This window comes from Onychomys torridus, chromosome 10 (assembly GCF_903995425.1).
Source record: "Onychomys torridus chromosome 10, mOncTor1.1, whole genome shotgun sequence".
NCBI classification, from domain to species: Eukaryota; Metazoa; Chordata; class Mammalia; order Rodentia; family Cricetidae; genus Onychomys; species Onychomys torridus.
Genome location: NC_050452.1, coordinates 71,141,835 through 71,156,775, shown reverse-complemented (window position 1 = coordinate 71,156,775; position 14,941 = coordinate 71,141,835). Strand labels below are relative to the sequence as shown.

The 14,941-nt window shown below is 40.6% G+C and overlaps 2 protein-coding genes across 3 annotated transcripts in view; one reads left to right on the top strand and one right to left on the bottom strand.

Moving 5' to 3' along the window:
• Positions 1-689: 689 nt before the first annotated feature.
• On the bottom strand, positions 690-13,185 carry Tmed5 (transmembrane p24 trafficking protein 5). Of its 2 annotated transcripts, none has more exons than XM_036200151.1 (4): positions 12,793-13,185; positions 9,937-10,034; positions 2,289-2,472; positions 690-1,412 (listed from the first exon to the last, which is right to left on the bottom strand). In XM_036200151.1, exons 1-4 carry the CDS (start codon positions 12,967-12,969, stop codon positions 1,194-1,196), a joined length of 678 nt encoding a protein of 225 aa, XP_036056044.1. In that variant the 5' UTR covers positions 12,970-13,185; the 3' UTR covers positions 690-1,193. The 2 variants fall into 2 exon arrangements, with proteins under 2 accessions (XP_036056044.1, XP_036056045.1); XM_036200152.1 differs by having other exon boundaries at positions 1,279-1,436; positions 2,285-2,472.
• A 150-nt stretch (positions 13,186-13,335) lies between these two features.
• Ccdc18 (coiled-coil domain containing 18) overlaps positions 13,336-14,941 on the top strand; it is a 118,485-nt gene continuing 116,879 nt past the window's right edge. Inside the window, exons 1-2 of the mRNA XM_036200377.1 lie at positions 13,336-13,510; positions 14,286-14,467. The gene's annotated coding sequence lies outside the window, so the exon portion shown is untranslated. The remainder of the gene's footprint in view (positions 13,511-14,285; positions 14,468-14,941) is intronic.

Sequence of the window (14,941 nt, the reverse complement as noted above, 5' to 3'; positions counted from 1 at the left end):
CACCTGCTGGTGACAAGGTATTATCAAAACCAATAGCTATTGGCTAGCTGTGGTGGCGCAGGCCTGTAATCCCAGCACTCGGGAGGCAGAGGCAGGTGGATCTCTGTGAGTTCGAGGCCAGCCTGGTCTACAGAGTGAGTTCCAGGACATTCAGAGCTGTTACACAGAGAAACCCTGTCTGGAAAAAACAAACAAAATCAATAGTTGTGTAGAAACCAATACAACACATTTGATGGGTAATATAAAAATACATTCATTTTATCTTGAATTTAATCTTAGCTAATGTCTAGACAGACTGCATCCTATTCATAAACATCAACTACCCTTTATATATCTTCACATAAGAAAACCTTTGTAATGTCATTTCAAAGAGAAAAAAGGTATTGCCTAATTTCTATGAGGAAAGAATGCCTTTCCAGTTTTAATTATCAAAATGTCAGCATTTGGAACTGTAGACTAAGTATATAAAAACTAATACTTCTGGATAATGTTTCACATTATATTTGGTTATAAAAATCTTAAAAATAGCCAGGCAGTGGTGGCACATGCCTTTAATCCCAGCATATGGAAGGCAGAGGCAGGTGGATCTCTGTGAGTTCAAGGCCAGCCTGGTCTATAGAGCGAGTTCTAGGACAGCCAGGACTATTACATTACTATTATTTCTCTATTACATAGAGAAACCCTGTCTTGAAAAACAACAAAACAAAACAAAAAGAAAAATCTTAAAAATATTATTTCCATGATATACTTCTATTTACTTTTTTGGAGAGATGTAATAGAGAAAAATGATCTATTCAGTCCGTAATTATATAATTCTCAAATGATTTGTAAAACTGCTACATTTACAGAGAAAGTTGTGGGTAAAAGCAAATGGGTGGTGTGTTTACGAACACTGTTCATTTATTTAATTCATATATGATATTTGGGAAAGATTTTTAAACTTAGAAAAATAGTTAATATGGCTTCATTTAATTAAATCCAAATGTATGATATCCTGTTGTATACATAAGTGTATAAGTGGGTCAATGTTATCTGGACGTAAACGAGGATTTTCCTTTTCTACTAAATTTTACATATTTTACACTTAAATTTCTGAAAATGTTATGGTAAAGACTACTAATGATCTTGACTGTAACAGTGTATTAGAATTTTCTACCTCTTATTTTTCAATGTTAAGTGACACTGTTGTAGTTTTAAGTTCTACTTTTTCTCTTATCTTCAAATAGACTTTTCAGCATATAAACCTGAATTGCTGACACGACCACCATGACCATCAAATTAACCACAGACCAGAAGTTGACTCTATCAAAGTTGCTTTCTTGTATGTTTCGATCACGAGCTTCAAATGCTCTAAGCAGAGTTTGTATGTGGCCACTTTTGCTTAGTCTGGACTTGATGCTGTTGATGGATTCCTGGAGATAAATACAGTAATTTTACTATTAAAAATACTATGAACACGTTCCTTTAGTAATATGCTATTTTTAAAATCAAAACAATTTTTTAAATATATGGGAATACAATTCAATTAAAGGGCAGGTATGACTTGTATCACCTAGAGATCCTCTATGAGGCTTTTTTAAAATAGTAATGATAAATTTAACTTATTTAACAGAGATAAAAAGATAACATGAATTGAAAGACAAGATCAAAATATTTGAGTAGCATAGCACCAGGACTTTTATATATATTATCTCTCTTGTTGTTATGACAACCATAAACCATATGTTTTTAAAATCAAAGTTCTTAAAAGACTAACAGATTATATTTTTAGTTATTTGGCAATTTTTATCTAATCCACTGTATGTCTATACTTTATTGTTGGAATGTTTTGTTATCCAGGGAGGTCCAACACACGTCATAACAGATGCAGGAGTTTGGAGTGATCTAAGAGGCATAAGCCATGGAATGCCAGCAAACCTTGCAGTGAAAAGTCCCAGAGCCTTCAAAAAGGCTCAGCCCTGTCAACACCCGTAAGACTTTATACTTGTGAAATTCACTTCAGATTTGTGACTTATGGAACTATGAGAAAATAAGTTTATTTTGTTTTTCATTTTTTAAATTGAATTTTCTGCAAAGAAGTATTTTTAGAGTGGGATTCAAATGAGATAAATTTGAAAAACTCTAATAAAAAGGTAAATATAGGCTAAAATTGAGATTTGAAATGATGTAAAAACATGGCAGAGACAACAGTTTTTGGAAAATATAGCTAAGAATGCTTCGTTCAATCCCTGTCATATAATAAAATCTCGCTGCTGAATTGTCATTACTTATCAAAAGGTCCTACTAACCAGGATATCCTCTAGTTTCATCTCCAGCACATCTGTGTCAGTAATATATTTTTTCCAGTCTTCTTGTTCTTGAGCCTCTTCTCCCATGTTATCCAGAATCAATTCAAAAAAGATGACCTTCTCAGAAATGGTGCTGAATGTATTATCAAAGCAGAACATGTAGTCACCAACTTCAGTCTCTACACTACATTAAAAAAGGGCACATTTTTAGTATTCTCTACTTCCCACTGGACAATATAGTCAAATACTTGCAAGTTACACATACTTGGAATTTACTTGGTCAATTATGTTAAATTAGGTTGTTTTTTTTTTTTTTTTTTTTTGAGACAGGGTTTCTCTATGTAGCAGTTTGTCCTGGATCTCACTCTGTAGACCAGGCTGTCTCAAACTCACAGAGATCCACCTGCTTCTGTCTCCAGAGTGCTGGGATTAAAGGTGTGTGCCACCAAGGCCTGGCTTGTTCTAATTTCTTTTTGGTGGGGGAAAGAATAGGATTCAAAGTTGAAATACAGGATAAATCATAATATGCTTTAATATTTATTATTTAAAGAAATTCTATACTGAGACCTATTTATATGCAAATATAACAAACAAGTTATCCTTCAATTAAGATTAATCTTTAAACTGAGTTTTGTTTAGTTTTCAAAAGCAGTGACAGTTGGAACTGGAGAGATGGCTCAGTGGTTAAGAGCACTTGGTGCTCTTACAGAGGACTGGAGTTGGCTGGGGTAGTGGTTGGTGGTGCACGCTTTAATCCCAGCACTCGGGAAGCAGAGCCAGGTAGATCTCTGTGAGTTCGAGGCCAGCCTGGTCTACAGAGTGAGTTCCAGGACAGCCTCCAAAGCTACACAGAGAAACCCTTGTCTTGAAAACAAACAACAGGACTGGAATTAGGCTCCCATTATCCACATAGGCGGCTTACCCAACTCTAACTACAGTTTCAAGGGATCTGACATCTTTTTCTGACCTTGACAGGTCACATACACACAAATATAACATTAAAAAAAAAATCAATAATTGTACAAAGGGTTTTCCTTCAGGTTTCTGACACACTAAATGTAAATGTAGCTTACAAAGATAAAAGATGAGGTCTGTAGCCAATAACTGGCACTTTACTCTCTGTGCAGTAACTGGTATTGAGTAAATGCCATTCATATCTGAGCTGAACTTAAGTTTCTTGGTCTTGCTGGCCACTGTAGCTCTTGTCTATAACCCCAGAATTCAGGAGTCTGAGGTAGGAGGATTCCTGTGACTTTGAGGCCAGTCTACGATAGAGTATGAGACCCTCTCTCAAAAAATTTAGCTTTTTTGAGACAGAGTATTACTACATAACCCTGGCTGGCTTGGAATTTCTATGTAGACCAGGCTGGTCTTGAACTTACAGAGAGAGAACCACCTGCATCTGCCTTCTGAGTGCTGGGATTAAGTCTTGTGGCTATGAAGTGGTTTTCTAACAAGTTCTGTGCCTCCTCCCTTTTGGTGGAGAAAAACCCTACAAAGGAAACCTACATGCTAATGACATTTATTACAGTTGCCCCTAAACAAAACAAACACCATTTTCTTGAAAGAATGGCAAAACTACATTTTTATAGTCTATCCATACAGTGACTACTCTTCAGTTAATTATCCATAATAGACTGTGGAATACACTTTACCTCCTCTAAAACCAACTCAGACACTGGTTAAAAAATCTGTTCTGTGAGAATTCTAGATTCAGGGAAAATATCCCTTTATAGTCCTTTTTATTGAGCCAGAGAGAAATTATAAATAGCAAAGAACCTAATATGTATATTACCCAAATGGATCTTGCTCTATACAAAAGATAATTTTCTTTATTGAGAATTCTAATAAGGGCTTAGATATGTAATGAAGTTTCTCACTTAGATGAACCTTTCTGGATACATTTATACTGCCTGCCACTCAATTTTCACTTTCTCAAGGGAGGTTTCTGTTGGTCCTGGAGGGTCTAAGCAGGGGGATGGGAGTAAGAGCTGCTCTTTTGTTATCCAGCATTAGATTTATTTTTACATCCCTCTGATATCTTTAATTAATCTTTATTAAACTGGACATTAACTTGCACCTCCTTATATTTCAGCATATTTTGCCTATATTTTGGTTGACATATTATTATTATTCAGTTCAGTATTATATAATTATGCTTGAAAAAGTCAGGCTCTTCAGTGAAACTCAGATCTACTTGGCACCTGTTAATTTTGGGGCAGGAGTCATATATCAAAGGATGCTGAGTACTTATTAAAATTTAAAAAGGCCTGAAACAGCTGGTTATGGTGGTGCATGTAGGGAAAAAGAGTCAGCCAAAGAAACCCACCCTGGCCCTGAGACCGGGCCCAGTGAAAGAAACACTTTAGCCCTGACCTTGAAACCAGAGTCAAAGAAACATACTTTGTCCCTAGAATCAGTGCCAGTGAAAGAAAAACACCCTGGGCTGAAATGAGCTAAAAAGCTAAAATGGGCCATGAAAGAAAGTTTGGCCCTGAAATCAGAACCAACTTGGCTCCTCACCAACAAAACTAACCAATCCCTGACCAGAAAAACTGACCAATCTCTGAAGAAACCCCGCCCCTAAGAAGCCCTCTATAAGGCCCTCTGCCTGTTCAGTTGTGTGCTTTCCCACTCTGGCAGAGGCAGGCACTCTCCTCGACTCCTCCCAGAGCTGGAGGAGATTGCAACATTTCTGCAAGGGTTTCCCCTTTAGCAGAGTGAAGCAGAAGCAGCAACATCTTGGGCCAGAGAGAAGCAGCAGAGTTCTGCTGGGAAGCCCACTTTGGGGGCAAAGGGGGGGAAGAAGGGGCGGAGCAAAGCTCAGCTGTAATGGCTCAGTCTAGGAGAAGAGTAGGATTGCTACTCTGTGGGGAGACCATCCACCACCACACCCCAGCTTCAGGTATCGCCTGGCTTCCTGACAAGTCAGGATACCTTTCCCTCCAGAGCACTCCTTTAAACCCAGCACCTGGGAGGCAGACACTGGCAAGTTTGGTACCAGCATGGTCTACACAGAATGCTCCAGGACAGCCAAGGATACATAGAAAGACCCTGTCTCAAACAAAGCCTAAAACTGTTGAGGGGATATAGCTCAGTGATAGACAGAGCCCTTGATCTGCAATATTCATGCATAATGTTCAGGTTTTACTGTTCTGTCTCTTTCTCATCATTACTGTAAGGGAGGGTGCAGTGAAACTACACTCCAGGGGTTGAAAAGTAAAGTTTCTTCAAACTGCCAAGGCTTTCTCGTGTTTGTGTGCAGAGAGAAGTAAGACGGTAGGAGTCTTGCTAGTTATAACGGATATGCTGTAGTGGGACATAGGCAGTTAGCTGGAACAGCCTAGGAACTAGTGTGGGGCTTTGATCTGGTGGAAGCTTGCTAAGATCAGTGAACTAGATGCCCTTTCAGAGGGTAATAACATAAATCAAAATGAAACTACAACCAACAAGAACAGTAGTATCAAGCAAGAAACACATACTAAATGTCCAGACCATAGTTAAATGGCAAATCACAGAGATTACACCAATAACCTATCCTGAAGAATCTAACTCTAGTACCTGATAATGCTATTAGCTTGATACAAGAGGATTGTGACTGTAACTATCTAGTCTTCAACCCCATCCAAGACCTGAGAAGGAAAATAATATTACCTGAGTAAACAGGAAGTGCAAGAGAGCAACTTCTGAAAAAATGCAAGAAAAGACAGAGACAGCTGGCAGCCTGGACAGTCACGCAATGTTTCTCTGCAACGTTGGAGCATCCACTTTTGACTATAGGCCTAGAATATCTGACAGACCATTTTCAGAAGCAGGGTATTTGAAAGACTGTCTTACTCTGTCTTGGCAAGGTTCAGCAGTCACTTTTCCTTGTGTCCTGTTTGTCTGGAATGGACAGCGTGCTTATTGTCAGCAGCGGAGGCAAGGGCAGTTCTTTGCCCAACAGGCCATTTTTTGCTAAGAAGACAAACTCCATATAGAGTGTCTTTTATGCTCAACATCTTCTTGGGAGTAGATCGGTGCTGCCAGGAGCAATTGTGTCTCATGCCAACAGAGTTCTAAGTTATTAAAACATTTAGCTGGGCAATGGTGGTGTATGCCTTTAATCCCAGCACTCAGGAGGCATAGCCAGACAGATCTCTGTGAGTTCAAGGCCAGCCTGGTCTACAGAGCGAGATCCAGAACAGGTACCAAAACGACACAGAGAAACCCTGTCTCGAAAAAAAAAACAAAAAACACACAAACAAACAAACAATCTGTAAACAGATGTACAGTATACGGACAATGACCTTGAGGTTGTGACAATATACAAAAATATCAGAGGTAGAGATGTATATAGTGCAGTATCTATAATTCTATAAATAGTAAAGTTAATTCTGTTTTATCAGGAATAAATTCAGCAGTTTCAATATGTAAAACAACTTTCTACATTATTGAGAGTCAGTAACTATATTGAGAGGCTCTGTAAAGTCCATTAGTACCATAAAATGGCACACAATTCTGACCTTTGTACAGAATCCTAAGTGCTTTGAACCACTTAAGTTTCCTGATTTATATCCTGCCTTTCCTTATTTACTTGCATCAGCATAGAAGGTAGGAACTCCAGAGATTGGTATTCTCTGTACAATGTGAGGAAGGACCCATCTAGTTTTTTTTAATGAATTTGATTCTCTTGTGTTTGGGATAACTGTTGTTAATCTATCCCCCCCAAAATTATTGCAAGCTCTTTGCCAATATTCATTTTCTGCCCATAAAAAGGAAATCTCCTCATTAGTTTAAGGTACTACAATTTCTGCTGGGTCCTTTCCTGTCAATTGATAAAGTCTTAATTTTCCTTTGAAAATCAAATCAGAAATCTTTTCCACATATGCCTTTAATTTCTTATTCTGTTTATGTGGTAGAAATATCAATTCCAATATAATATAATATGGTGCCTCTTCATAGTAATAGAAACCCTAAGATGGTTACCATCAACTGAAATCACAAAATAAACCTTTTTTTAAAAAAAGTTGACTTTCTCAGATATTTTGTCATAGCTTGAGCAAATATTGGTAAACGGAATGAGGAACAATTTTAAAAAGAAACAGAGTGCCAGGCAATGGCACATTTTTAATCCTAGCACTCGGGAAGCAGAGGCAGGTGGATCTTTTTGAGTTCAAGGCCTAGACTACAGAACAAGTTCCAGGATAGCCAGAACTGTTACACAAAGAAACCCTGTCTCAAAAAACCCAAAAAGAGAAAAAGGAAAAAAAAAAAAAAAAGAAAAAGAAAAAAGAAAGAAATGATTATTTTCCAAGAAAAACTTTGTGACTGACATACTCAATGTACATCACCATATGTATTTGCTGTCATAGTAACCATAAAACCAGTTGACGGCTCTTCTGAAGGGCACAGCATCCCTTCAGGAGTGTCCAGCCTGTGGCTCACAGGCTGCATGTGTCAATGTGTCAGAGGATGGCTATGCATACAGCTCAACACAAAACAGTAAACTTGCTAAAACATGGTTCCCCCACCCCGTGTTTGTTAAGACAGGATTTCTCTGTGCAGCCCTGGCTGTCCTGGAACTCACTCTGTATACCAGGCTGGCCTCACAGAGATCTGTCTGCCTCTGCCTCCCTGAGAAGTTTTTTTTTTTTTTTTTTAAATATCTTTTTTTATAACTTGATTATGTAGTTCTTTAGTGTAAACTCTGGAGATTGTATTGTAGAGTCAAAAGGTTGGACACACCTGAATGTACTCCAAAGGGTATGATACTGCTCCAAAAAGGGCAAAAAAATTTGTGTGTGTGTGTGTATCTGTCTGTCTATCTATCTATAGCTATCTAAAATTTGTGGTCCTTCAAAGTTCAATCTTACTTGAGTTCTTATTTTATTACTGTCATTAGGCTTTCCTAGTATCTCAAAAGCAGCAAGAATTCACAGGCAATATAGCAGTAATATGTAAGAACGATGCTAAAATTAGTGGCCAGTAGATACCTGTTTTGAGACCTGATTGCCTCATCTTTTTTCTTTTTTTTTTGAGGAGTGGGGTTGTCGAGACAGGGTTTCTCTGGGTAGCCCTGGCTGTCCTGGAACTCACTGTGTAGACTAGGCCAGTCTCAAATTCAAAGAGGTCTGCCTGCCTCTGTCTCCTGAGTGCTGGGATTAAAGGCATGAGCCACCAGCATTATACATATTTATGTTTAATCCTTAGTGTTTTCCTAATTACATTAGAACAATTAAATAAAACTAGATTATATTTTATTAATTAATTTTAGAGAGGTTATTCAACCTGTTTAGCTGGAAGCTCCACCTCAGCCCCCTCCTCCCTCTCCAGACCCTGCCCTCAGAAAGCTAGCCAAGCAGCCGCTCCTCCCCCCTGGTCTCCTCAAGACGGTGCCTACAGGGTGTTTAGAAGGTGCAGTCCATAGACCTGCCACATGATTACTTCTCTTCCTTTGAGATCACCCAGGGATGCTTTGCTCACTAAACCTGGACTTTAAATTCAGCTTCATTTAGCTTATTGCATCAGCGGAGTTACCTGCTACTGGGGATTTCAAAATAATTATCACAACCCTTCAGTAATCATGCTAAATGCTGAAAAAATTCAATGATATCTGAACGACTAAGTAGTTAATATTATTTTATGTGTTTTGCCCTTGTGTATATTCATGCACCATGTGTGTTTGGTGCCTAAGGAGGTCAGAAGAGGGTGCCTGGATACCTTGGAAATGGAGTTCTGATAGTTGTGAGGCACCATGTGGGTGCTTGGAGTTACTTCTGAGGATCTGATACTGCGTTCTGGCCTCTGCAGGTACCTATTACCTATTACGTGGACCACATACATACATGCAAGCAAAACACTCAAACAAAAGTAAAAAAAAAAAAAAAAAATCTGGGCAGTGGTGACTCATGCCTTTAATCTCAAACCTTAAGAGGCAGAGGCAGGCTGATCTCTGAGTTTGAGGCCAGTCTGGTTTACAGAGTGAGTTCCAGGATAGCCAAGGCTACAAAGAAATCCTGTCTCCAAACTGAAGGGGGAAAAAAAAAGCCAGACACGGTGTTGAATGCCTTTAATCTTAGCATTCAGGAGACAGAGATATAAGCAAGCAGTCTGAGTTCCAGTCCAGTTAGTTACTTGATTGAACTACTGTCTTAAAAACAAAAACAATAACAAACAACATTTTTTTTAAGCCAAAAAGGCAGATATAAAATGTCTCAATAGATTAACCAAAGCAAAGGAAAAAGTTATCTGGGTGTGGTGCCCTTGGTGGTAGACACGACCACAGCCACTGGGGAGACTAAGGCAGGAGGGTCCCCTGATTCCATGAAATTGAGGTCACCCTGGGTAACAGAGAACCTAGTTTCAAGAGAAACTAAAAATGAGGAGTAGGGTAAGTGGAAGACATTTTCATTGAAATGTCCCACTATCAAAGACTGTTTAAAAAATAATTGTTATAGAATATTGATAAATAGTAATACATGTACCAACGTACTGACTTTCTCCACCATTTACTAGATTCAGCCAAAAGAAGTCAAGAGACTACCTGGGCATGGTGGCATGCATCTGTAATTCCAGCACTCAGGAGGCTAAGGAAAAAGGATTGTTCCAAGTTCCAAGCCAACCAGGGATTTATGTAAATATAATATGTCTCAAATAGTCAACTTACGTGTGAACACCATCTGTTTTTCTTTGCTCAAAAACTAAGGTTCTGCCCTCTGGAGAGGCAAGATGGAAATCAATATCTAATCCTGCTCCATCTAAAACCTATAGAAGAGAAAAAATACATATTACAAACTGAAAATAGAAACTTCTATAAAGTAAACCATGTGATATAAAGGCCTTTAAGAGATTTTATCTATTTATTTAATTATTTATTGGACACAGGGTCTCTTTATGTGGCCCTGGCTGTCTTAGAACTCACTATGTAAGCCACGTTTTTTGGCCAGGTCTGCCTCTGCCTCCCTTGGAGTTCTAGGATTAAAGGCATATGCCATCATGTCCTGCCTTTAAAAGATGTGCAAGTAGAGGCCATCGGTTGACATCCTCCATTGTACTCCAACTTTTTTTGAGACAGGGTCTCATTACATAGCCCAGGCTGGCTTTGAACTTGTCATCCTTCTCCCTCAGCTTCCTGAGTGTTTAGAATTACCAGCATATGGCACCATTCTTGGCTTTCAAGGAAATTTTTGATTTATAAAAATTATTTTCCCATCCAGACTTTTTTACTAACTTCATAGTTGGTTTTCCTGTGCCTTATTTTGCTTCCTTTAAATCTGCTGTTACACTCCACCCAGCAATCTGCTTAAATCCTATGTATCTGTCTTATGTGTGGTGGCATGTTGTAGGATATTTGTACACTGTGAAGATATATTGCTGTGATTGGTGTAATAAAAAGTTGATTGGTCAAAAGCTAGGCAGGAGAGATAGGTGGGACTTCCAGGCAGAGAGAGAACTCTGGGAAGAAGAAAGGTAGAGTCACTGGCCAGACTCGGAGGAAGCAGGATGGGCAGTAAGGAGATGAGGTAATGCCATGCAGCAGAATGTAGAGTAGTATAAATGGGTTGATTTAAGTTATAAGAGCTAGTGGGACAAACCTATGCTAAGTAAGGCCCAGCTTTTATAATTAATAAGTCTCTGTGTCCTTATTTGTGAGCTTGTGGCCCAAGTGAAAATCCGGCTCATGCCTTTAATTCCAGCACTCAGGAGGCAGAGGCAGGTGGAGCTCTGTGAGTTTGAGGCCAGGCTAGATTACAGATCTAGTTCCAGGACAGCCATGGGTGTTACACAGTGAAACCTTGTCTCTAAAAACCAAAAAGAAAAGAAAATCTATTTCTCTTAAAGCACATTTATGGCCCCTTCTCTGTTCCCTAGCTGTGTGGTCTGTTTCCTATTTTGCTACTTCTACCCTCAGCCTTTACAGTTTTCAAAACTAATAAAAACTCAGTACTTACAGTGTACTTCTGAACATTCAAACTATATATCCTAAAACCCAGTCTATTCAGTTTTTCACTTTTCTGAAATTGGCCTCATTTTTTTGCATTCTTATCTCATTTTCAGATTTAATTTTACTTTTCCAACAACCCTATTCTCTGAAAACCAAGAAATGACTATAACAGGATGTAATCCTACCTTATTCAAATTACCTTTGTAAGTAGGGTGTGGTGGCTCATGCTGTAATACCAGTACTTGGAAGACTGAGGAGGAGGAGGAGGACTACTGTGAAATTCTGAGGCTAGCCTGGGCTACATATTGAATTCAATGTCATGGGGTACATAGTGAAACCCTGTAACAAAATACAGACCAACCAACCAGCCTGCAAAACACTACCCATCAAAACCAAACCAAAACAAAAAAACTAAAAAACCAAACCAAAACAAAAACTCTCAAACTTAAAGCTTGTCTATGAACCCTAAAACTCCTGAGGACAAGGGTCCATTTTATGCCACGTCCCTGCACACATTAACTGTTAGATGCTGAACTCATGCTCACATGTGGAGATTGAGCAATGTTAAGCTGTAATCTCAGTTTTCTTAGATTTTTGGATACTTCCTGTAAACTATAAATAATCCTAATGTTTCTTCATATAAGAATTCTACATTAAGATTTTTAAAAAGCGGATGTGTCCACCTATGTGCAACACATGCATGCAGTGACTTTCGAGCTTGCCTACTACATAAATTTTTTCTGCTCTAACACCCTAATAGCATTTGGAACTTAATTTGAAAAAAAAAAAAGCCTTAAAGATAAAACACATGGACACATATTTTGGTGCATTGCAATCTGGATACACAGAAATTTGCTGGGTGGAACGTGTCTTTAAGAAATTACCGGCTAGAACGACTACACAAATTAAGACACTTTTTTCTACTGCCGTGTTCTGAGGATACTAAAAAGAACGAAAGACATGGGGAGAATGCTGACAAATTAAATGAAAAAAAAAAGAAAAAGAAAACGGTCATAAAATTCTTTGATTTGAGAGTAATGGATACACAACAGGGGCGGAAATGTACCACTAAACACGGCAACAGCTCCTTTCAACATATTTCAAAATCTGACTTAAGAGATCTTCACGTGGTCACAGATCAAAATTCCTTAATTGAAGCAAACACCGAGACAATTTTATGATATTGGAATCTGGTGAAAGTGGTGAGGGCGATTCAAACAAGTGTCATCAATTCGTCCAATAAACAACAACAACAAAACGTGGATCAGCTCTCAGAATTGCAGCGTGCACTAGCTAGGAAAGCTATGGGTGAATTAAGAAACAAAGACAAACGCCACCGGCGTCACCAGTGCGGGCCTCTTTCCGACCAGAGGAAAGGGAAGAGAGGCTAAGTGTCAATTTTCGGACCGGACAAACTTGTGAGTTCCAGGTCCCCGAGAGCCTCGCCTAGTGCGCCTGCGCTGAGCAGGCCGGCTGCCCAGGCGACCCTCCAGCTTTCCCCCCGCCCGCGGTCCTCAGTTTCCCCAGCGCAGGTGCAGTGCAGCCGGGCGGGGAAGGCCAGCCCGCCCCCGCACTTACTTGGTACTCGATCTCCAACGAGGCCTTCAGGGGCATGGGCTGGTAGAAGCACTCCTTGTGGCCCGCCGGGAGCGTGAAGGTGAAGTCGCTGTCCAAAGAGGGCTTGAAGCCGGCCGCGCCCCGCAGCAGCGCGGCCAGGAAGAGCACTGGGAATGGCAGCCAGATCCCGCCGCCCATCCCGGTCGGAGCGATCTCGGGCTGGAAGAGTTTGTGGGAGGCTGGCGTCTCCGCTCTGAAACCCCGAGTTCGAGGGAACTCTAGGCGGCTGCGGCTCACCCTGCCTTCGAAGGGGAAGCGCGGTTCTCCACTGGGCTGGGCGAGGGCCGGCTACTCTTCCCTTCACGCCGGACTTGTAGGTTTTGGCTTCCCTCACACACACACCAATGAGCATGGCGGCCGTCAGGATGGGAAATGTAGTCCAATAGGAACTGGGCGCGCAGCCCGTCCGGGCGGCTGGCCTCATTTTCCCGGCATGCTCTGCGCTCCGGCGTCGCATTCGCGGAGCCTGCGAGGGGGCGGGGCTTGTGGCCCGGGAGGCGCGTCCCAACGGCTCCCGCGGCGGTTCGAACTCGGAGCCTCGGAGGTTCGCTGGTTCCCCTCTCCGTGTGTTAGAGGCTTCCATGTCGTGGCCTGCGCGAGTGTCCTAAGCTTCCGAGCGCAGAGGAGCAGCGCGGTGCGCCGTGGTCTGTGGTCGCTGACTCCAGCTGCGACCTGGGTGGTGAGCAGACTCGGTGGGATGCGCGGCTTGCGCTCGGCCTGGTCCTGGCGCTGGGTCTGCTGCTCCGAGGTGGCGTGTTTTCTTTGAGGCAGAATCGGAGGGGAGGATGCCCAATGCTCTGCTCCCTCCAGGCACCGGGAGCACCTCTTGTAGCAGATTGAGCGTTCTTGAGATAAAATCCAGTGTAAAACCTTGTAGGCTTTCCCAAGAGGAAACAAACACCTGCCCCATTCGGGGGTGTAGAGTGCTTGTCCTTCGTTTGATGAGTAGTGTCCGGGTGTACAGCTAGAACGCATTTTTTTTTTTTTAAATTATTATGTATACAGTGAGTGTTTGGCCTGCACACCAGAAGAGGGCGCCAGATCTCATCACAGATGGTTGTGAGCCACCATGTGGGTGCTGGGGATTGAACTCAGGACCTCTGGAAGAGCAGTCAGTGCTCTGAACCTCTGAGCCATCTCTCCAGCCCAAGAACGCATTTTTTGAAAACTTATTTTTTTATTTTTCAGTAGGCTTGAAGATACCGTTGTCAGGGCCCTAGATGATGAGCCTTTCTACGTACATAAGACTGACTGGTCAGTGGCCCTCAGGAAAATGAGAATGTGTCAATACTAGACGTATTCATGGCTGCTTCAGAACGGTTAGAAAATTCTTACACGAAAATGCAGAAATTGTTGAACATAAAAGCTTGACTTAGATGGTGTTATACAGTACTAAGCAGCATTTTTTGGTCTAAATTTTCTTATTTTTTTTTCCCTCCATCATTATCTTACAGGAAGTTCGTGATGTTGTTGAATAGATGTGAAGCAGAATGGGGACCTGAGTCACTAACTGACTGGGGAAGTCTTCGAACTTAAGCAGAAGCAAATTTGTGAAAACAAAACCAGAAAGAGGGTAGAAACATTTTATTTACAAAACATCTCATTTAATTTCAGTCCTCAACTTTTTTTGAATAAGGTGAGGGGTTTTATTAATCTACCCTACTCGTGTGGAATTTTGAGTAGGGAAGAAATTTTACTTGAATAGAGGAGGAAGAAGGCAGCTTATTAATTTATCCATTCAAAATATTGAGCTTTCCCGAATACATTACATTATTATTATTATTATTATTATTATTAATCTTTTTTGTAATTTATTTGTTTTTATTTTATTTATTTATCCTCTGTCCTGCCTTGTGTGTCTGTATGAGGGTGTCGGGTCCCCTGAAACAGTTACAGACAGTTGTGCGGCTGCCATGAGGCTGCTGGGAATTGAACCTGCATCCTCTGGAAGAGCATCCAGTGCTCTTGACCGCTGAGCCATCTCTCCAGCCCCTATTATTATTATTATTATTATTATTATTATTATTATTTACATTACACTCTTGAACATAATACATGGGAATTAACATTTGTAGTCCAAGTTTTAAGAAGGGCAATGACAGAGGAACTG

Coding starts and splice junctions, on each gene's coding strand:
- Tmed5 (XM_036200151.1), bottom strand. CDS start 12,969: ATGGGCGGCGGGATCTGGCTGCCATTCCCAGTGCTCTTCCTGGCCGCG. Junction 2,473..9,936: donor AAAACAGATGGTGTTCACAC/GTAAGTTGACTA, acceptor TTTTTAATGTAG/TGTAGAGACTGAAGTTGGTG. Junction 1,413..2,288: donor TGAAACTAGAGGATATCCTG/GTTAGTAGGACC, acceptor ATTTATCTCCAG/GAATCCATCAACAGCATCAA.